Source organism: Hippopotamus amphibius, chromosome 17 (assembly GCF_030028045.1).
Source record: "Hippopotamus amphibius kiboko isolate mHipAmp2 chromosome 17, mHipAmp2.hap2, whole genome shotgun sequence".
Lineage (NCBI taxonomy): Eukaryota > Metazoa > Chordata > Mammalia > Artiodactyla > Hippopotamidae > Hippopotamus > Hippopotamus amphibius.
Window position 1 is genome coordinate 36,093,193 of NC_080202.1, and position 22,455 is coordinate 36,115,647.

A 22,455-nucleotide genomic window follows, 5' to 3' on the forward strand; every position below is an offset into this window, starting at 1 on the left:
TAGCACATTCCTCGTAAGTTTGTTGTGAAAAATAAGTGAAATGATTAATGTAAGGCACTTAACACGATCCCTAGATATCAAAATCGAGTGCTTTATAAATCATTATAAATATTAGCAACATCCTCTCTTTCTTCCCTTACCCACCAGAAAACAGATACTCTACTACTAAAGGTATGACAATATATAAATATTTCCTTTAAGGATCTCTTTTTTTCTTCCTGATTACCCTGATACCCTGAAGCAAAATAACATTAGATTTGTAAAGGGTAAGTCAAGAATACAACTTTTAACATTCTTTTGGATGGAGAAATCTATTCTGAAGCACCCAATAGCCTTTTTACATCTCCAATCTGATGACACTTAAAAAAGAAACAAAAGAAATTCAGAGCTAAAATTAAAGTATATTTTAAACAACAAAAAATCCTAATATGTATATTTTACATATACATATTAGGATTCTTCAAAGAAGAAAACTGAAATTCTCAAACTCTTGTGTAAAAGTTGGCACACAGCTAGGTTTTCAGTTTGCACACCTTTGCATACATCTAGGGAGCTCCACCTACAATGTAGTCTACATTTTACTTTAGAGAGGGCCATCTTACATGGACCACACTGTAAATGGTGCCCCACAGAGTTGTACAATTCAGTGGTCCTAAAGTATAACTAGAAAGAGATCCAGAGCTCATGTAATTCATAGCTGTTTTGAATATTTACAACTTTCAGGTGTCCAGGGCATGGCCAATTATACTAAGAACACTTATGCCCACTCCTTTGCATATACTGTACCCTCTGCTTATAATAACACTTCCCCATCTTACAAATCAACTTATAAATTCCTACTAGATCCTTTAAGATTTCCATCTCTGGGCTTCCACAGTACTCTATGGAAATCTCTCTCAGAGCCCATTCCACAATGCATTACCACACCAGTTTACATTTCCCACTAAACAGTGAGCTCCTTGAAGGCAGGAAGTATGATTTTTCCACCATGGTGTTCCAGTACATAGCAGAGTACCTGAATTATAGTAGCCATTTACCAATATTCCCATTGCGCCAACAGATAAAAACCTAAAGTTGAAAAATCAAGAGACAACATCTGTACTTCAGCTGAAATATTAGATTCAAAAACAAAGTAAGGAACAGTTGCTGAGAGAGAATGTTCCCACTTCCTTGCTTGAAAAAAAGAGATGTTTTTCTCTCATTTTGCAACATGCTTATATAGCAGTAACCAAATCAACACTACTTAAGTGCTCAAAATATATTATATTTTCCCTCTTAATTTATTATCACCTGTTGATCATCAGCTTTCTGTATCAATTACAACTTTCTTCCCCAGAGAATCCCAGAGCAGAACCAGGAGGGTCACGGGTACCCTCCAAATCTAAGCCCAGATGGCTAATTGCACTAGAGAAACCTTCCAACACCAAGATTCTCTATTCTTTACTACCAAAGCTAAATTCTGGATATTTACAATTGATAGTTGGCTCAATTATTTATATTTACTAACTGTACCTGACTATATTACAGAACTAAACATGGTGTTAGAAGTATTGGGCCTCCTACAAGAACAAGTTCAAGAGACTATTTTAAGTCCCTAGGCCTAAACCATTCTAACAAAAAGTGAAAAGATAACATTCTCATTTTACTGATAGGGAAACTGTAATCTATAAAAAATTAAATGTGTCATATATGTGTATGTGTCATACACATCTATTAAACCAGACATAGTTCTTTTGGGTCTACAGATTGGACAGTAGCCCCAACAGAACCATTTTTAAAGACCTGATACTCAGTCATTTATTCTGCATTTTACCAGATTCTGTCATCAATATTAAGACAAGGGACCAGTTTCCACATTAACTAGCACAATAATGTGATTTCCAATCAGCTGTGAGATGTGGTCAGGAAGAAGGAAGCCGCCTTTTACCTTGGGAACTCTGGCTTAGCCGGGCTGAGGAGCGGGTGACTCGGGCAGATCGCCGGGATGTGCCATCGCTCTCTGAACTGTCTGTGTGCTCGAGATCTGTAGAAAAATCGGAATCTTCGGTTCCATCTGAACTACTGCCTGCATTCCTCTGTAACACCATAGATCCAGACATTAGCACAGAAACATTTACTCTGTGGGTTTGTATTAACACTGGAAATAAAACGAACTGTGATGCTGAAAACACCAAGTTCAAACCTAAGGAAGGATTCCAACAGCCAACTTCCCTTTTTTTAGAGTATTTAAATGGACCAACCTACAAATAATGCACCTTTATTAAATGAATACAGAAAAAGAATTCCTTTCTTTTATTATCGTTTTATTCTTTTATTATTGTGTTATCGTTAATTCTGAAACAAGTTCATTTGGAAGTCAGTACCACAAACTGGAAAGTATCCTACTCAAAACAATCTGGTTGACATAACCATGTGCTTATAGAAAGTTAAGGGTAATGAGAAAAATGTTAGTGCTACACTCTATTGAACTTCAGAGTAGCTTTTGTTCAAAGTCTCCATGAACAGCTATTACATTTTTAAAAACCACACACTAATTCAAAATGTCATTGTCCACAACTCTGATCCCAAAAGAACTTCAGGAGAAAAAGAGTATCATTCTCCTCTCTTAAGTTATCAGCTTTTAAAGTTTCTCCACATGAATGCCAAAAGTGCTTTAAGAAAGTGGGGGAGGGAGCGGTTTGCACATGAAGACTCAGAGGTATGCAAAAACAGAAGGTTTTTAAAAATCATCTTTTCAATTAATAATTATGTGTCAATTGTTAGCCTCCTGTGGCATGAAAAGACATAAAGACAACTTTTATCAGCTGAGCATTAATACTATACCTTTTACTAAACCAGAGAGAGAAATGTATTTGTTAAAAGAATTTAAAAAAAACAAAACCAAAAAGACATCAAAGCTTCAAATTATAAGTCCCCTATTCTTTATTCAAAACCCTTAGGACCAGTTGTGTTTAGAATTTATAATTTTTTAGATTTTTGTAAAGAGAATAATTTGCATATAACCTGCAAATAACACCCTTTCTCCAGCAAAATATATAAACAATCACACTAAATGAGACACTCAACAATTTAGGACAGGTTTTGCCACCAAATAAGTTACTAAAAAATTTACATTTTCAAGAGCTCTTTGTATCTGGGAATTGCAGAAAGGGAACCGTGGGCCTATTCCAAGGCACCAGTACTATTTCTGCATTTGGTGAGCCTTAACATAAATACCACCTATCAATATATGTCATTTTAGGAAACATTAAAAAGTGTAAATATTTGAAAGCCTCTGTGAAGAGAAACATTTCCGCAGAAATGAACAAGAATACCACTCAACTTTCCAAATATTCAAAGCTAATCTGCCCAGATAATAAGTGGAGGTCCCAAAGAGAGTCACAGAAAATTGACAGAATAAAAGGGGAATCTTAAAGGTCATCCAGTCCAATTACCCAGATATCTGAATCCCTGATCATCTCTGACCATCCATTCCTGGCTTGACAGTGGAACTCAGTTCTTCTCTCTGGCTTTCACCAATCTACTTCCCATCTTATTCCAGAGCAGATTTAATTGCTCTCTCACTTACCTGCCATTAAGCTTTGTATATTACTGCCAAGTAGAGAATTTACTAGATCCTTCTACAGTTATTTATATGTGTGTTTTCCCCATCAGACTCTAATTTCCTTAAGCTAGGGATCATGTTTAATTAATTTCTGAATCCCCAGCAACCAGCACGTAGCAAGTAGTCAATAAACATTTGTTGAACTGAATTCGATTTGTTCTGTAGTCCTGGCTCTGCCATTGCCTAATTGAGTGGCTTGGGGCACTCCATTAAGCCTCTACTTGTTTAGCTGAGAAAAGAAGGGATGGGAGTGTCCCTAAGTGAACTCATAAATCCCATCTAATTCTAGAAAGTTTCTGATTTTATGAACTGCATTTTCTACGCGCTGTCCAACTAAACAAACAAGGAAAAATTACAGCTTAGGAGCAACAGGCAAGCGTGAGATCCCTTGGGAGTGGGCGCTGGTTCTCTACCACCCAGTCCTCTGCTTTGTTGTGCCCCCGTGGGGAAAGGAAGGATGCTCCAAAACCCCGCCTCTCCTCCTATGAGCATCACCAGACGGAAGGGAAGGGATTCGTTCCACCCAACCGCGGTCCCGCTAAACCGCGCCCCCACAGAACAGACTGCCAAGCCCAGCCAATCAAGAGAGAAGGGATCGTTCTCCACCACCAATCGGAGAGCTGCAGGGCCCGGCCCAGACACCGCCCCCACACGCGGGGAGGTGACCGTTTGAGCCCAAATGGGCGGTATCAGTAGCCAATCAATATGCTTCTAGACGTTTCAGCGACCAATTACCGAGGAGAACGCCTCCGAGCCAGGCAAGCAGAGGGCGGGAATAGTTGCAAGCATAGGCCGAGGCCAGGGTCGGGCCCACATTTTTCTGTTTGGATATGGACAGACAAGAGGGTTGCTGAGCTAGATTCGGGGGAGCGGGAAGTTGGAACCCAGCCACTGTGAGGCGTGGCCAACTGCGTCACGCTGCTCAATCGACTATCCTTAGAAACCCGCCATGCCTCCTGTCCCGTTCCTCTTACCTTCCTTCGCGGCATTGCCGGCGGCTGCGGCCCGACGGTTCCGATTCGGGCAGCGGCGGCAGCAGCAGTAGGAACGGGGGCTCCGGCGGGCTCCGTGGCGGCCTCTGTAGCAGTCCCAATCCTGCGGACGATCCCAAGCGCCTCCTGCTTCACAGCGTCTAGAGCCTTCTGCGCAGGCGCCGCGGGCTGAGGCGCTTTTTTTCTCCACTTCCGGCTGGGGTTCGCGTCACCTGACGTTACGGGTCAGAGAGGATGCTGGGAGGTTCGTTCCTCTGGTGAGGCTACTGAGCGCCATTTTGGACTTGGGCAGGAAGTGGCACCGATGGTGGAAGCGGGGGCCAGCCATGTTTAGTCAGGGGAATGCCACCCATTGTAGGCGTGGGTAGCCATTCCTGTTTGGGGCAGAAGCCCGACAGTTGAAGTTAACGGTTCTCATCTTTATCTTGGGCAAAATTTCCCTTCCCGGTCGTTTTAATTTCTGAAGGCGAGGAAGGAAAGCCCCAGAATCCATCAGGTTGCTGAGGTTTAACCCCTTCTTCGCCGAATTGGCTAAAGTAAAGGACGTTTACGTTTATGACATTAACTCAAAATTGGGAAGGGATAGTTTGCATAAGAAGCTATATTTTAAGTTATATTTATCCTGTGTCTCAAAGTGGTGAGAATAGGGGCTTGTGAAAGGAACGAAAGGGTGGCGTCCATCATCGGGAAGTTTCTTGTCTGGTAGAGGAGACATTGTCCTTGGCCCTTAGCGAACAGCAAGTAAGTTAATCCGTTCACGCGCGAAAGTGAACCATTCTCCAGAAGCTGTAGCTCCAAAGAATTACCAGTTTAGCTCTGTGATGAGCTGCCATCTCCTTACCCCATCCTGTACGGGTTTGAGAGCTTTGGGTGGCCCGCAGGGTGAGTGTGTGTGTGTTTGTGTGCGTCCTATGAGAGCCGAAGAAGCATTGAATCCCATTAGCCCAAGTGACCTCTCGAAATCCAGATGCTTGAGCCAGGAGTTGGGGGAGGAGGAAAAGGAACGAATATTTTTAGTAAAGCTGGAGCTCAGAAAGGCATTGATTTTTAAATAGTGAGAGGGCCTAGAAAGTAGAAGTTGTGGAAGATATAAGGCTAGAAGAGTCATAAGAAAAGGCTAGGAAGTGGACAGAAGGCGTTGAGAATTTAGCCTCACTGGAAAAAAAGCTTTGAGAGGACCAAGGCTTAGCCCAGAGCGCATGGGCGGAATCCAGGCAAGCTCAGTCATTAAGTTAGGATCCTGGGCTGCAGTTTCACCTTTCCCCCTGGAGCTGAGCTAAAGAACAAAGCAGCGGAAGATAAACATCTGATTGATGTGCTAAACAGAGGACTCTGAAGAATTGAAGTTCCAGACCCTTAGCTAGCACTCTTCTTGGAGATATCCTGGGCTGGTGCTAACACAAGCAACTTTTAGTATTTAGTGTTTAGCTTTTAGTGTTTACTATAAATACCTTTCAGTAACCTACTTAGGTTGAATTGCACATAAGATCTTATTTGTAAAGGGCTTCTGTTTCCTCTTTTGTATCCCCTCAGGACTTAAGCATTTAATTTCACACTGTTATTGTTATTTTGCACTTACTGGTGTGTTCCTGAGGTTACTCTTGGATGTTCTGGCTCTCCAACTATTGGTAAGGAGTCTGGCTCTCCAACTATTGGTAAGGAGCTGTTGTGTTAAGAACATATCTCATTTCTTTTATACCATCCTTAATAGTACCCATACCATGCTCTACCTACAGTAAACTCTTGCTAGTCAGTCAGAATATGTTTACTGTTTCACAGTCTCTCTACAGCACTCAAAGATGATGAAGTATCTCTCTCTGGAAATTAGTATTTTAGAATAAAATCTTATCTTGACTTAGCCATTCATCATACAAACACCAGCATTACAGATGTTCAACATTAGTTAATCCCTTACACTGGATTTTCAAACACTGCAGCTAGCACTAAAAGAGTTTATCATGACATGGTTCTTGTCCTTGGAAAGTGTACTCTCTGGCAGAAAGATGAAAAAACTAACACCAACAGGGTAGAAATACGATCGTAAGAAACGTGTACTAAAGATGAAAGTCGAGCAGCTAGGTATATTTAGAATAGGTAAGGGGAAATCCTAAAAGCTTCTTGCTCTCTTCCTTTCTTTTTTTGAACCACACATAATCTTTACTTTGAGTTTTATTTTCATCATGACAGTTATCGTTCAAAGTAGGAACTGATGTTGGTTTCAAAGCCTTTTACCAGTTGCCCTCTGCCCAACCTCATCCACCAGACTTCACATAGGTAGCTCCACTGTTCTTCCTGTTTTTACACCTTCACACAGGCTTTTCTTCCTGCCTTGATGCATCTCCCAACTTTCTTTAATATATACTTTCTTCAGAAGGTCTTTCCTGATTTATTCTTCCTAAGGTATTAGGGCATAGTGATATATGTTATTTTGCACTTACTGTTTTTTGTGTACTTTTCCGTATACAGTTTGGTAGATATTCTGTTTCCCTCTCTCCTTCCCTAACAAGTAATAGGAATGTAACGCCTATTTATTTTATTCATCAGCTCTTCTAGTGTCCAGTACAGGGCTTTGATGTCAGATCTGGATTTGAATTTCAGCTCTGTCATTTTCTGTCTGCATTGCTCTTGGACAAGTTATAAAATTTACCCGTGCCTCAGTTTTCTCATCTGTGAAGTAGAGATAAGAATAGCGGCTTCACAGGGTTGTTAAAAGAATTAAAGGAAATGATTGTTATAAGGAGCTTCGCACAGTTCCTGACAGAGTAAGTGCTCAATAAATGGCTGTTGTTACTGACATTTATTATTCCAGTCACCCTAGTAATGGCAGTGACATCTTAATGTTTGTATATAACTTTATACAGTCTCAATGGTTGTTTGCTTTTGTCTGTTGAGCCTCACTTCAGCTCAAGAGACACAGAACGATTACTTAGGCGTTATGTATCAGGCATTGAGTCAAAGCAAGATGGATAAAATATTGTGTTTCCCCAGGCCCGTAAGCTTGTCCTTGGACAATGTTCCGAAACACAATAGAGTATTAATGGAAAAACAGAAAGATGAGCAAGGTTCAGAAGTGGTGCAGAGGAGGAAGTGGAGGGTTTTATCTGGAGGGTTTAGGAAACGATGCATAGAGGAGGTGAAATAAGAGTAGAACTTCAGATGATGAATGTTTGCCTGTGGACAAGGAGAATAAGGTCTTTCCATGAAAAGGGAACAGCATGTGCAAAAGCACAGAGGTGTGGAGCAGCACTGTGTGGGAGTGACTAAGGGCATGACTGGATTTGGAGTGCTTGACATACAAAGAGGCAGAAATGGTTTTGGGAACTAGTTCATGCAGAGCCTTGAATGCCCTGCTGGGGAGCCTGGGCTGGAGGTAAGGGGGAATCGCTGAAGGACTTTAAGCAGAGCAGTCCCATGCTTAGACTTGAACTTTACAGATCTCTTTCTGGAAGCTGTGAGGGGGACTGATCAGAGTGGCAGGGAGAGCAGTCAGAATGCTGCCATAATAATACCCTTACCCAGAGTTGAAGAGGAACCAAATAGGGCAGGGTAGCAGGGGTAATCTTTTGTGTATGTTTTTGTGAAGTTTCTTTCTCATGTCTATATCTTGTCTCCTCAGTTACATTTGAAGCTCCCCTAAAAGATCCCTCAATTTCCTTTCAAATGCTCCCCTTGCCAGTAGAATGAAAGGTACCATATTTCAGATACAAAATGTAGTTGTCCGTTGTTTGCTTCAAAGGCCTGGGAGTTCCTGGAAGTTGGGAGCCTTGTTTGGCTGACCGCATCGTCTCCAGCTTCTCCCTTGCTGGCATCTAAAAGGGCTCAGTAAATGGGGTGGCCACTGCAAGGTATTCGCTCAGTTAGGAAAGACTTGCACAGAACCAGCCATCCTCTCTCCTCTAAGCCTCTTTTTGACCAGCAGGGATTAGGAATAGCAGTTTCCTCTGTGTGCAGATAACTGTCCTGTGAGGTGGGCAAGCATGACTTGACCCTTTAAAGACAAGGTGCACGTAGCCAGGCCAATCTCGTAACTTCTGAGTGAAAGTATTGGCCTAGTCTCTGTCCCTCTGCAGGAATCTCACAGTTTGCTGATGTGACCATAATCCATATTAAATCTTTTAATTTATAGCTGCCTTAAAAATAGAGTCAGTGGGTGGGAAAAAAAGGAAAAAAATTGAGTCAGTGGAAATAAACATATAAAATTTTTTTAATTGAAAAAAAATAGCGTCAGCGAGGTCATTAGTGGTCCCTCTTTTCTCACTCTTGCTGGAGATGGCCTGGAACTTCTCTTACTTTCTTGGCTGCTTGTTAATTTGGTTCTTGGATCACCTTATCCACCACCCACCCCCAGCCCCGCCCTGGGGGAAGGTATTGGACAGATCCCAGGAGGCTCAGGCACTGTACCCCGCCTCTGTAGCTGGGGTTATAAATAACCACCAAAACTAAACAGTCAAATAACTGCATTTTGAAAATTGCTAAAATTTAAAAAGAACAATCACTCTGATCCTGATTCAGTAGCAGTTCTTCTCCCACTCCTGCCTTTCATCTTCCCTTTTCTTCCACTTATCTACCTCCCTTTCCTGATCCAAGCTCCCTAGGGAAGCAAGTCTGAGCACAAAACCCTCATACAATGAAGACATCCTTTTCCTTATTTGACAGGGCCAAAGCCCTCCAGGGCTGTAGTTATAGTTACGCAATGTTGTTATGGCAGCAAAGGCCTCAGGACAACATGTGTTCCTGGGTGGTAATTGGGTTTGCTTTAACAGACTGTCTCTCCCTGGGTTCTCCATGCCCAAATTCACTTATCAAGAAAACCAGGGAATTGCCAGGGAATTATGGATGGGCATACTTTTTTTTTTAATTCCAGCAAAACCAAATTCTGTATTCCCCAGGATGAAATGTACTCAGTGTTCATGGGTTGAGACTTTTTAGACTGCAGGCATTTTCGTTTATTCATTCAACTAATACTTATTGAGCATCTGATAAGTGCTAGGCATTAGATAGGAGCTGAGCGCACACTGAATAAACAGATATGGTCTTTTCCTCCTAGAGCTGACAATTTAGAACAACTGTGTATAGGAGGGGGCTGGGGGAGTATGACCTTCACCTGCACCAATCCTCTCCACCTTTTCAAAAGTTATTAACCCAGTATAATAACACTAAATAAATGTTTGAAAAAAATAAAAGACATCCTTAATCTCACTGCTGCCATAGAGCTATTTTTATTTTTTGCATATTGTCTTCCAGTTTTTCTTCACATGCATACGTTTTATTATATGTACACATTTGTATAAATTCACTCATTGTTTACATGAAATATCGTTTCTTACACATTCTCAATATTTCCTCATAAATGGAACTGTAATTGCTGTGTGACATTGCATTGTGGCACTGTGACATAATGTGCTCTCACTCTCCTATTTGGGATTATCGAGGGTCTTTTAAGTCAAATAATGCTACAATGAGTGTCTGCATACATCTGTAGCTCTCCTGTTTTTATTTCTACTTTTTATACATTGCTTTATTTCTTTCCCCAAAGACTTGCCCAAATTTAAAGTGTCACCATCATTGTGGGAAGATACCAATTTTAAGACGTTCCCAGAACTGTGTTACCACTTAATAAAACCTTGCAAGTTTAGTAAAAAAAAATGAAACTGTGCCTCAAATGTACTTTTCTTTTTATTTCTAGTTAGACTAGACTTTAGTCTTCCATGTGCTTATTTACTAGTTCTGCTTCCTCTTCCATGAAATTCTGTGCATGTCTCTACTGAGGTCTTGATGATTTTAAGTTTGAATGAAAGATGGATGCATTGTCTGAGCCACATTCAGCTGTTGGAGTCATTGTATTAAGAAAGCAGAAGATTTCCTTCATGATGGTTTCTCCAGTAGTTTCTTCTCACTCTTTCTCTCTGGCTTCCCTGTTACCTCTAGTGGTAAACTCTTTGTCAGATATGCATGCTATTGAGAAAAAGAACGAGATTATGAACAGGATGGGTAGATGATGTGGATGAAAGCAGTGGGGAGGCAGGTTATGTCTTACCTCAGCAAGAACTGAGGGGCCGCTATAGTCACTTTTGCCCACTATAGGAACTTTGAAGATGGTTGTGTAGACACTATTTTCCTGATGACCTAGGAGAAACAGTCCTAGAAAAAAAAATTTGCAAACCAGTCAACTTCAAGAGGATGAAAAATGACCCTGCATTCTGCCATTTGTAAACTGAGGGTCATTTCATTTGTTGGGAGATGCTTTCCCAGGACTGGGGGCTAGTAATGGATCTCTCTGAGTCACTTACACATGCTTAGTCAATCTCCCTTGTGACTAATTATACCCAAATGTGAATCAACTGCCAGGATGAGGGATGTAAGCTACAACTAGGAAAATTAATTTCTCTATTTAAGGTAAATCAGAACCTACATGGTCCAAACTCACAACCTTGGACTTCTTAGTCTTGCTCTAACCAACTGAGTTTACTGACCCAACCCAGTCTCAGGGGTTAAGGATGATTTTCTTACTAGTCTGGAAATTACTTGAGGATGAGTGGGCATCTGGTCGTTTTCTTACCTGCCTAGCTTTGCCAGTAGATGTCACTGCATCAGACCACATTCTCCAAAGATAGTCCTGGAAGGAAAGAGAGGGCAGAGTCCAACCATCATGACCCTATTCTCCCATGGCTTCCATTAATAACTCTGGAAAACTATCAAGCATATGTATATACATGGATCCAGACAGTACTAAGGCCTGAGTTCAGAAAGCCAAGACCTCAGGTTCTGGGCAGAGTTAGAGTTCTTATCCAGAGGCCTTCCCCAGACTGGGTGGGGTGCACAGCTGCTCTAGGAAGGGTGGCAGGGTGAGAAGACCATTTAAATGGGGGGGTACACATGATAGACTTATCAAGGAACAAGAGCCATATTCTTGGGGCTGTTCCAAATGTGGCTGTGGAGCTGATACCTCAGGCAAAGCACTCCACCCACCCTCCACCTCTGCCCCTCTCTCCATACTGACAGGGGCCATCCCTTCCCTGAGGGCTGCCAGGTTGGTTCATCAGCTTTGGGTCTCCCCAAGGCCAGCCAGACATAGCCACACCATGCCAGGAAACTGAGGAAATTTCTAATAGGTCAGACTATCATTACTGTTCTCCTTCAAGAATAGTATAAGCAGCATTAATGATCTGGGAAAAAAGAGCTCTTCTGTGAAGACTTTGATTCCGTGATCTTCTGTAGGATAAAGGCTGAAATTCTTACCTGGCCTGCAGTGACCTGCATGATCTGCCCTCTGGCTAATTGTCCAGCCCATCCCACACAACCTCATTCTCTGTGCTGTAACCTCATTGGCCTTCCTGCAATTCTCAGGAGTGCCTTGGTTAGTTTCACCTCAGGACCTTTGCACATACTCTTTATTCTGCCTGGAATGTTCTTCCCTCATTCTCTTCTTCACCTCTTTCCACTAATCCTTCGGATCTAAGGTCAATTGTAATTTCCTCAGGGAACTATTTCCCAAAGCTTCCAGACTAGACCAAAGCCCTCATTTCTATACTTTTACAGCACCCTGCATTTTTCTTCATAGCATTTGTCTCAGTTCATAATTTTGTATCTATTTGTGTGACTGTTTGGATTCTTTGCCTTCTATCCTCCCAACACATACCCCAGACTATAGGTTTCATGAGAGTAGAGTCCATTTTACTTACCATTGCATTCTCAGCACCCAGCACAGTACATAGTGCTTAATAGGCACTCAGTAACTATTGGATGTATGAAAGGATGGCAATAATGATGATAAATGAGGGAAGTTAGAAAACATAGCATTACTCTTGTACACACATTCATGTAGCATTTGTTTGTGAAATATAGTGTCTAATTCTGGTCACTCAACTCCTAAGAAGACATATCAGAGTCCAAAGAAAGTTATCTAAGTTGGTCAAGAGGAAAATGGAGGTTACCAATGAGGTAAAATTTTAAACACTGTGGGAAGATGAAAATATAAAGGGGATAGATGCAGATTTATTTACCGAATCCCAAAAGTCAGTGTGAAGAAAAATCATTTGAAAACTAGACTGTGGACTCCCCAGAGAAGAGACCATGTGTTATTTATCTCTATATTCCCAGCACCTAGCATGATGCCTGGCACATAGTAGCAGCTCAAGAAATTTATGTTGAACTATTTTGTTGTTGAAGCTTAAAAGAGGTAGACTTGAAAAAAAAAAAGCATATCAAACATTAATTTAAAAAAAAAAAGAGGTAGACTTGGGTCTGGGGATAAAGTAGAATACAATTTTTCACTTGGGAAACCCCAGAGGCAGAAAAGTATGAATAGGGTCAAGAAGGGAATAGGGTCAAGAAGGGGTCCTTTACATGTATGGACAATAGCTATACAATAGACTGTTTCAGGGACATTAGGGCTATTCAAGGCCCATCCTTTGACCTTTTGAAATCATCCTTATGAAGGGCAATTACCATGCACTCTCACAAAATGCATCTTCTCTCCACCAGCAGGGACCAAACTCTAAACTATATAAAGCATTGATCTCACCCTGCCTCACGTTGTTATCTCCAGTGCCCTCCAGACTCTTGGGCACATGCCCCATTTGTTCCCTGGGCATATTCTACTCTGGTTTTCACCAAAGAAGGGAAAATCCCAGAAGGTGGTGCTCTTCAATTAGAAGTAAAAATGGCTGCATCTCTCAGGGCAACCAGAGACTGGGGCTGGTATTCCTGAGCCCACAGCAGGGAGGCCATTAGCCCCGGTCCCAAGAATCCCTGCAACGAGCATCTCTGGCATTTCGCCTTCTATCCCTGGCACTTAAACCCCAGCCCCTTAAGCAGGGACATTTCAAATAGTTTTTCTTAGAGCCATGGAGGGTTCAAAAGAATTCTTGTACATTAAAAAAATAAATCAACTATTGAGCTGCTCAACCTCACTTATTTCTTCCCTCTCTCAGCAGTGTGGGGCTTAAAGGTTGAGGATTTGGTTATATGTTGATTAGCCTTGTTCCAGCCAGCTCTGCTGGTCTCATCCTACCTGGTACCAAAGGGGTAAGGGTTGTATCTTGTCTCAAAGATGGGCCTAAAGGCACAGGCATCAGGAAAATACTTTGACTGTTGTCAATGGTGTGCTGATGCGTCATGGAAACTAGTCCCAGGGGCTTCCCCTTTCTGACTCCCCCCCCACCTCCCCCACTTCCCTTCCAGCAGCTTATAAATCACTGAGTATTAAATACTGTCTGGAGGACCCTCCTCTCCCACCCCTACTCTGGGGCTCCCTGCCAGGCAGAAGGCTGCAAACTAAGCAGAGAGAAAAGGAGAGAATGGGCAGCAGGCAGGGGTGCCCATCATTTATCAACCAAACGCAGCGGTCACTGGCTCTTTGCAGCAGTGCTCTGGCAGGCTGGGCAGGCAATGCAGCCAGTGTTTTCTGTCAAAATGCACAGCACAGTCCAGCAAGAGTTCCCCTTATTTGGCTGCCCCACCCTGGAAGTAGGGAGTCAAGGGGTGAGTCCCTTTCTTTTTTTGGTTTTGGTGGGTTCCGAACTAAAACACACTTTTGGTCCTGGATAGAGTCTTGCCTCCTTCCCACCCTCTTCTGCCAAGTCTTCCCTAGGGTGTCCTCTTGTAGCTTCTTTTTTGACCCCATGAAAGCTTTCTCACTTTACTTGGCACATTACAGAAGTTTCTTAAGAGTCCCAGTTCCAGAGCTCTGGCAGGCTTTCTTAAAGGGCAGCACCACCCTCCTACCTTCTTTGATCGTCTCTGGTTTCTCCTTAATGGAAATCCCCTAGCTTCCCCATCTCTCTCTCCTTCCCCAAGGTAGGAAGCTTGGAGAAAGGAAGAGCATTTAGTCCACCGAGGGAGAGACATGCTTTTGTCAAGGAGAAGTTCCAAAAAATGTTCAACTCCCTCACCAGGAACAGCTGGAACCTGCCAGATTCACCTCCATAATTTCTGAGCACTGCTTCTCTGCAATATAAACGAAGTCAGAGTTCTAGAGAGTTTAGGGCTAGGAGAAGTGACAGGGAGGCAAGGAAGTGGGTTATATAGCATGACCAATTTGCTCTGTATTCCTAACTCTGACCTTCAACTTCTGGGTAAGGAGTGGACCTCTAGGTTTGCATCCCTCTGACCTAGTCCACTGAGCCCCCCAGTAGTGGTTATACACATAGTCTTTGAAAGCAGATGGACCTGTCTTCTCTAGCTATATAACCTTCAATACATTTCCTAACCTTTCTGAGCCTCAGTTTTCTCACCTGTAAATTGGTGATAGTTATACCAACTGTATAGGATATAATAACTATGACTGAGGGTTAAATAAGATTATGTGTGCAAATTACTTACCCTATAGGAAGCTCTCAGTAAGTAGAAGTATTCGTCTATGTTGTGTAGCTGGGGCACATGGCCTATAGCATCCTAATTATATTACTTTCTTCCTGGGGCCCTGATGTTAGTGTCTCCACAGGTGACACAAGCTTCTTGGGCATTCTGAGGAATGCAGACCCACCACAGATTCAGAGATCCCAGGATTTCTAATCTATTCGGGAAAGAATTCAAAATTGGTTGTATATGGCCAAAAAATTGACAGGGTTAAGATCTAGACCCTGGCTTGACATTCTGGGCAAACACCCAGTAGGTCAGAGAATTGGATGGAGCTTCTGGGTGGGACTTCCAGGGGAGGTGCCAACTTGTGTGATACTATCAGAGTGGCATGGAAGAATGAAGACCTAGCTGCTTCCTACCCCAGCAGAATACATGCTACTTTGTAGATTACCAGGACTTTGCCCAAGTTGAATGGAAGCAGGAGTCACAGAGGCCACTGGTGGAATGTACTGGAACATTCCAGGCCCTTCTGCACAACAGCACAACTCCTCGAGGCTTTGAGCCATCAGGGGCTTCCAGGAAGAATTGGGTACAAGGTCCTCACCCTCCACCATGCACAGCAAGAAATCACCTGCTCTTAAAGGAGCATTATTGTAAGGGCCACTAAGTTACTAAGTGGGAGCAGTGTCAATCCAGCCCTTTGGGACTTTTTCGCTAAATAGAGAGACTTGGCTGCCAAGGACATTTTGTTGAGCCAGAGCCTTCCTGTGGAATAGAGGTGCTGGGTACAGGATATCCATAGGAAAAGCCAGGAATAGGCACGTAATCAATCAAGGTTGAAGAGTTGGATGGGATGTAACCAGGCTACATTTTTTCAGTCAGAAACAGATTTGCAATGAAGCTAATGAAACTTGAATCAGAGCCCCTCAGTTGCACAGAACCCTTCCAAGTCCTTGTTCCTAATTCTGTAATTATTTTACTCTTTAACTTAAAGAGGAACCTGCAAATGATATAAGCATTAGACCTCACAGAAGTTGGAGCTTTACCATACTTTAATCTGCAGGGCTTTTAGTCTCAGCCTTCAGGCGTGATCAGAAACATCAGTTGGAACAACAAACACTTAAATAACCAACATTGCCTCAGCATCACCGGATGTGGCTTGCACTAGTAGCTGACAAGAAATAACAGAGCAAACGGGTCCCTATGCTCAGAGTTGGGGAGAAAGGACAAACATATATAAAATGACTGAAGTGGAATTATGAAGCTACCCATAGGCTAGCACAAAATAATGCGCTAAAAACCAAACTCCTAAGTCCTGGGGGCATAGTTAGTGTCTCACAGGGTCAGTCGAGGAATGCGTGAAGGAAGTGAGGAATGCTGATTGGAAGTTGAAGCTGGTGGTGAAGATGGTGGAATTGCAGGGAAGGAGGGGGAATATCATATCCAAGGCTCAGAAAATTAAACTGAGGACGCATCTGTGGTGATATTTTGCAGTTATCTATTACAAAAGCCCTTTAGATAATATTCTCAGCTCTGAAAATAAGTTCTGAGTCTATGCTCTAGGTCTCAAGGAAATTAAACTACAGACCAACTTTCACATTACTTGGCTCTTCTGTTATGTTTATAATATCTTTGAATTGCATTTCATGGTACTTGATTCCTGATTTGGTGCATGGTGTAAGGGGAAGGGAGAAGGATTACATGTGGAATTAGTTGAAGAATGTTTAGGGTATTGTAGCTTATTTGCCCCAGGGGTTATTGTATTTTTGAGGCTGTCCTGGAGAAGGTAAATGGGAACAATAGTGGGGAAGAGAGAAGTCTAAAGAGAGGCGAAAAGAATAGCCCTTCTGGGTTATACACAGTCTCCTGGGAATGTACATAACCAGCATCTCCTCTCCAGAGACTTTGATCTCTGACGGGCTTGGGAGAGTTGTATGTGGGGGATGCAAACTGTTCCCACCGAGGTGCTGCTCTAGAAACCAGATGGTCCCTCAGGGTACCCATAATCACATGACACAGCAGAGCTAAAGTTTAATTCATTTTGTGTGAAGCAGCATCTGCATGCTGGTCACAGTACTAGGTGTAGTAATTAGACTGAAGACCAAGACACACCTATTCTCCTCAGGAAACTTACATATTTTAGTGAGGAGGACACTTTTTAAAAATGAAGAATGCTAACCTGGGTATTTCATAGGTCAAAGAACCAAATCCTATGTCTTTCACAGTGACCTTTTATGGATATCATGGGGGTAGGTATGTCTTTTTCATGAGATGTTTCCTTAAAAGATTAGCAGGGTCTAACACACATCATAGATCTCGCATCCATAAATATATCTTAATCCTTTTTATTAAACAGCTTGATTGTGGCATAAATTGTATACCATAAAATACACTTATTATACATGTGTAATTCTATGATTTTTATTAAGTTTATGGAGTTGTACAACCATCACCACATTCCAGTTTTAGATCATTTCCGTCATCCCCAAAAGTTCCACTGTGCCTGCAGGTAATCCCTGCTTCTACTCCTAGTCCTAGGCAACCATTGATCTGCTTTCTGTCTCTATAAATTTGCCTTTTCTGGATAGTTCCTGTGAATAGAATCATACAATGTGTGGTCTTTTGCATCTGGCTTCTTTTACTTAGCATAAGGTCCATCTACATTGTAGCACATATCAGTAGTTTATTCCTTTTGATTGCTGAATAGTATTCCATATAAATTCTTTTGGAAGTTATTTATGTTTTGAGGCAGCACTGACCAGGATGCAGGAGCCCCGGTCTCCTTTTCTGCCTCTGATTTGCCAAGTGGCTTCTGGTTAAGTCCTTCCCTTGTCTCAGCACTCACTTTTTCATTTGTAAAATGAAGGGATGGGATCATATACAGTCTCTAATGTCTCTTTCAGTTCTTCCAAAAAGATCTACGTTGTATTTTTCATGGAGCGCCACTAGGTCCCGTATTCCAAAAGTTTGATATCTCTGATCCCACATTTACCCTTTACCTATTTTAAAACATCCAGCAAATCCTTTATTGTTAAGGATGAGGAATTCTCAGTTTTAAAAGCCTGCAGTGTAGCAAGAAAATTTGATTCTCACTGAGAGGAAAAGAAGAGTCAAGGAGTGAACATCACCCAGTCTGAAAGCAGGAGAATGAACAAGTGCGATAACCAAGCAGAGGACAGAAAGTGGTGGGCTGCAGCAAGGGACAAAGTGTGTCAGACAGAGTACTGAAGGTCAAAATCCAGGCCACAGTTACCTTAGGAGTAATAGGGTAGGGATGTAGGGAGAGGGAGGCCACCAGAGTGGGAGAGACGTTGAGGGCTAGGCCCTCCCCCCCACTCTGTTCCCATAACCTCATTCATTCCCGCAACACTCCTTCCCAATCCCTCTCAGGCTGCTCTGCTCCTTCAGCTCTGACCCCATTTCCTCAGGATCTCACTCCCTGAGGAACCAGGCCTGACATTTCAGACAGAGGCTGAGGGAAGGAGGTAGGTCAGAAAGAGACACGGTGTGTCTGCGTCATTTTATTTTTCATTTTTAGTACTTTGGAACCCAGGGGCCAAAGATGTAAGTACTTAGACATTTACCAGGAAGTTCAGAGAGAGTCCCACAGGTACCAAGGAATATCAAGACTTCTCTATTCCCTGCTGAACAATTGCTACTGAGTATCAGATTCTGGAGGGTAAAAATGGTGATTTGGAATTTCCATTCTTGTTGGTTATTGTGGCATAAATGCACTGGGTGGGGGTCAAGGGGCCCTAGAAGTAGGGCTGAACAGTGCCTTCAGAACTGGGAAGCTCCTCTTAGCCATGACAACCCCAACCTTCTCTTAATTCAGTAGCCAGCAGGATAAGGCCTCCCTGCAGATCCTCTGATCTTCCAGAATTCTCCACAGTCTTTCATCCTTGGTAGTCTCTCAGACTTCTGCAGCTTTTAAGACCCCAGGTCTTATAGGGACTGCTTGGGGAGGGGCTATATCTCTGACTCACACTTGTAGGAAAAATAACTCAAATTCCTTGAGTCCTCATTTATTTGTGACAGCTGTGGACATCCCAAGAGCAGGCTGGGATCAAGGGACTAAGCATTTGCTGTTGGAACCCTCTGAGGCAAATAATTCTCCCACAGATGAAAAACAGTTTATCAGTATAATTGGTATATGTAATCCTCCACTTTTGATGTTTTTGAGTGCCTACCTCTGACTCCCTGAAAGCAGGACCCAGTCATGTCTCAATGAAACAGTATCTAGGCCACTTCTGCTTACAGGCTTCAAGGCCTGCTGGGCTGTGAACGCCAAAACGGGAAGTATGTTTCTGGACAGTATCGTCACTCCTTAGTGCCTAGCTCTGTGTCTGGCACATTTTGTGGTCATTTCTATAAATTTGTGACAGGTGAAGTAACTAGCGACAATCATGTTGATAAAGATGACCGGGGAGCAGTGACAAAGATTTTCTTACAAGCTAGAAGATGCTTTGTAAGGCAAGACCTCTCCCCTTAGCAGTGTGCAGCCTCCCCAAAGTCATGGCTTCTTTAATTGGAGGAAACAGACAAGGGTTGATCTCCAGATGAGGGCTTTATCCTCCCATCATGCCCATGCCAGGAGAAGCTATCAGTAATAGAGAAGGGAATAAGAGACAGCTGGTTGGGCATGATACCTGGGTAAGGAGAGGACAGGGATCTCCTCTGCCTGCCTGCCTTTGCATTCCTCTAGCTAGGTCAACTTAGTGTCTTTTGCCAGCTTATCAAGAAGGACCACGACTCTCTGGATTCAAAAGATTCAATTCTTGAGCTGTGCCACCTCCACCAACTCTTCTTCCACTGTCCAGGCCCTCTAATCCTGGTACTTTGGCTTTAGAATGAAATTTAAACTCCATATCCTTGAGACTACCCACATTACCCTTCCCTCCAAGGAAAGAATGCCTCTGTCCAATAATATGCTATTTTATCTTTAGAACAACTCAGTGAGTTTGATGAAGCACAGTTGATTCTGGCATAGAGAAAGGAAGCCATTTTCCCAAAGTATTTCAAGCTTCCTCACTCCAGGGCTTTTACCTCTAACACACACTGCATGGCTCAACCAATACAAATCACACAGTATCTTCTAAGACTGCCTGAGAATTTACATGTTGGGTCTTAAAATGGACAAAGTTGTCAGGTAAGAACAGATTTCAAGAGACCAACTGGCCCGCACTTTGGCTCTCAGGCAGGTTAATGGTCTAAGAGTTGAGTGTTTGTTGGGAAAAATACTTGACTCTGAAGTCAAAAGACCTAGGCTGTTAGTCCTGGGTCTGCCATTTACTAAGTGGACAATCTTGGGCAGGTCCTCTGGCCTCTGTGACATAGCCTTCTGTAAAATAGGGACATAATATCTGCATTTTCTACCTATTGTACATGTAATATTCTACTTATTACATGCCTATTATGAAAATTAAATGAGATGATGTTTGTGGAAGCTATGAAGTACTAGACAAGTGTTAATTTTAACATCTTAGCCAAATTGCATCTTTGGAGACTATGTAAAATATAAATAGTAATCCTTCTGTGTTCATAAGAGACTTTTATAAGAATAGAGATTAGGAGTTCATCTCTGGAGTCAGGCTGCTGCAGTAACCTTGAACAGTAAGTAATCTTGCTTCTTTCTGAAGCCTCAATGAAGAGGAGATAATACCCATCTCCTAGGTGTGGTCATGAGAATCAAATGAGATAATGTATGCACTGTGCTTGACATGTACCTGACATGGAGAAAGGATGTTAGCTTCTACTATTGCTGATTTTATTAATGAAGATGTGAGGCAGGGTGGTGCAGTAAGATCTGATAGAGATCTGAGCTAGGAATCAAAAAGATTCACCTTTTGGGCCTTAGCTTCTCTACTTGCACCATAATAAGGATCCATGGTTTTCTTTTTCCAGACTGGGGATTAAAATATATATATATGAAGACTTTGAACTAATTGGAATTGAGGAATGTTATAAATTGCAAGATTTTTTTTAAAAACCTGAGTTAAATTTATAAAGACTGAATTTTTATCAGTTCATTAATTTTTGTTCATTCCTACCTGCCTTTGGTAAAGTTGTCCTCTTCATGAAAAGGAGTACAGCATCTCCCCCTCAGTAAAAAAGATTTCAAATGTCAGACCTTTAAGTGAATTCTTCAAATCTACTCTTTGCAAAGAAAACCTTTCTTTAAGATGTTCCATTGCCTCAAGTTGTTCTCTGTACCTAGGCTGATTTTAATATTCATCCAACTCTTGAATTTCCACTTTGGGTATTATCTGCTTTCAATATTTAATCCCAAGAATGACCTCTCCTTGCCTTGCAGCACGCTCCCAGATTACCTCCTTTTCTCTGATTAGTTGGTATGGCTTCAGGGAATACCTTCATTTTAACATTAAACTGGGCAAAACCAGAAATAGAAAGATAAATCTGTAGCAAGATCAAAATTAGATATCATGGCTAAATATAAACCTGGAGGGAATTATCTAATTATTTGGATGGTCCCTTATCACAGACAATCCAGAGTTGATTGCCTTTTACTTTTTCCATAGAAGAGAACAAAATGGTTAATGAATACCAAGAGTAATATTTTTTTCTTTTGAAGAGTAATAATTTTAAACAGTAACTTAGATGCTGTTTTCTTTCCCAAATGTCTTCATATATATGACAGCATGTGATTTTCACAACTGTGTGCATTCTCTTTGGGGACCATCCAGTCTCATTTTGACTTGTAGGTCAGAGAGCACTGAACTGGGAAGACCAGGATTTGCTTACGGAGTCACTGTGCAAATGTGGTCAACTTTCTCACTTTGTTCCTTCTGCTGTGCTGAGCTAGACTTGGAATGGACGACTCTGCTCCTTTTCAATCTCAATTTAACTTACAGGCTAGCAGCTGCTTTTATTAGGTTGGACTAACACCAGCTAAGGACTTGGAAACGTGAAGAAAGACAAATGTGGTGTGACAAGAAGCACAGCAGCCATTAAGTTCACGGATATAATGCAAATCGCATACAAAGATTATGCAAACTTTGCATTAGTTTGTAGACACTTACTTTGGAGATTGCAAGCAGCATTGAGATCCTATGAGGACTCAGAACTAATGTTTTTAGGTTAAACCAAAGGTCATGCCTTTTTAAGTTATTGCTTTCTCCATACCTGCCGGGACTCAACTGCTGAAAGTTTGACACTGCTCCCCATAGTGATTTCACTACCGCTTGATTCCATCTTACACTCGGCCCCGCCCCCGCTTAGCCTGACGTCACGTGACACCGTATTTGCATACTACCTGGGACTGGGTGTGACGTTCCCTTTTTCTGCGTCTTCTCATTGGTGGCGCCGGAGAACCAGCCCTCTTCCGGAGGGACCAATCAGCGAACCCTCGGACGTGGGACAGCAGGCGGGGGTGGGGTGGAGGTGGGATGGTGGATTGGATCGCTAGGCATATCGACCAATCACACTCTGGCAAGGGAAGATCAAACCAGGGATTGGTTAGGAGGAAGGGTCTAGGGATCCGTAGGCCAATGAGGGCTCTGGGCTGAGGGGGCTGGTCTCCGCCTCGCAGGGCAGATA

The 22,455-nt window shown here is 42.4% G+C and overlaps 1 protein-coding gene across 4 annotated transcripts in view; it reads right to left on the bottom strand.

Moving 5' to 3' along the window:
- The window catches only part of KAT7 (lysine acetyltransferase 7), a 30,319-nt gene extending 25,559 nt beyond the window's left edge, over window positions 1–4,760 (bottom strand). For 3 of the 4 annotated variants that reach the window (XM_057714630.1, XM_057714631.1, XM_057714629.1), the window contains exons 1-2: window positions 4,579–4,760; window positions 1,928–2,075 (exon numbers count right to left, since the gene is read on the bottom strand). In XM_057714630.1, coding sequence (XP_057570613.1) covers window positions 1,928–2,075; window positions 4,579–4,593 — 163 coding nt within the window. In that variant the 5' untranslated portion in view covers window positions 4,594–4,760. The remainder of the gene's footprint in view (window positions 1–1,927; window positions 2,076–4,578) is intronic. The other variant, XM_057714632.1, reaches the window with a different exon arrangement.
- Window positions 4,761–22,455: the final 17,695 nt, after the last annotated feature.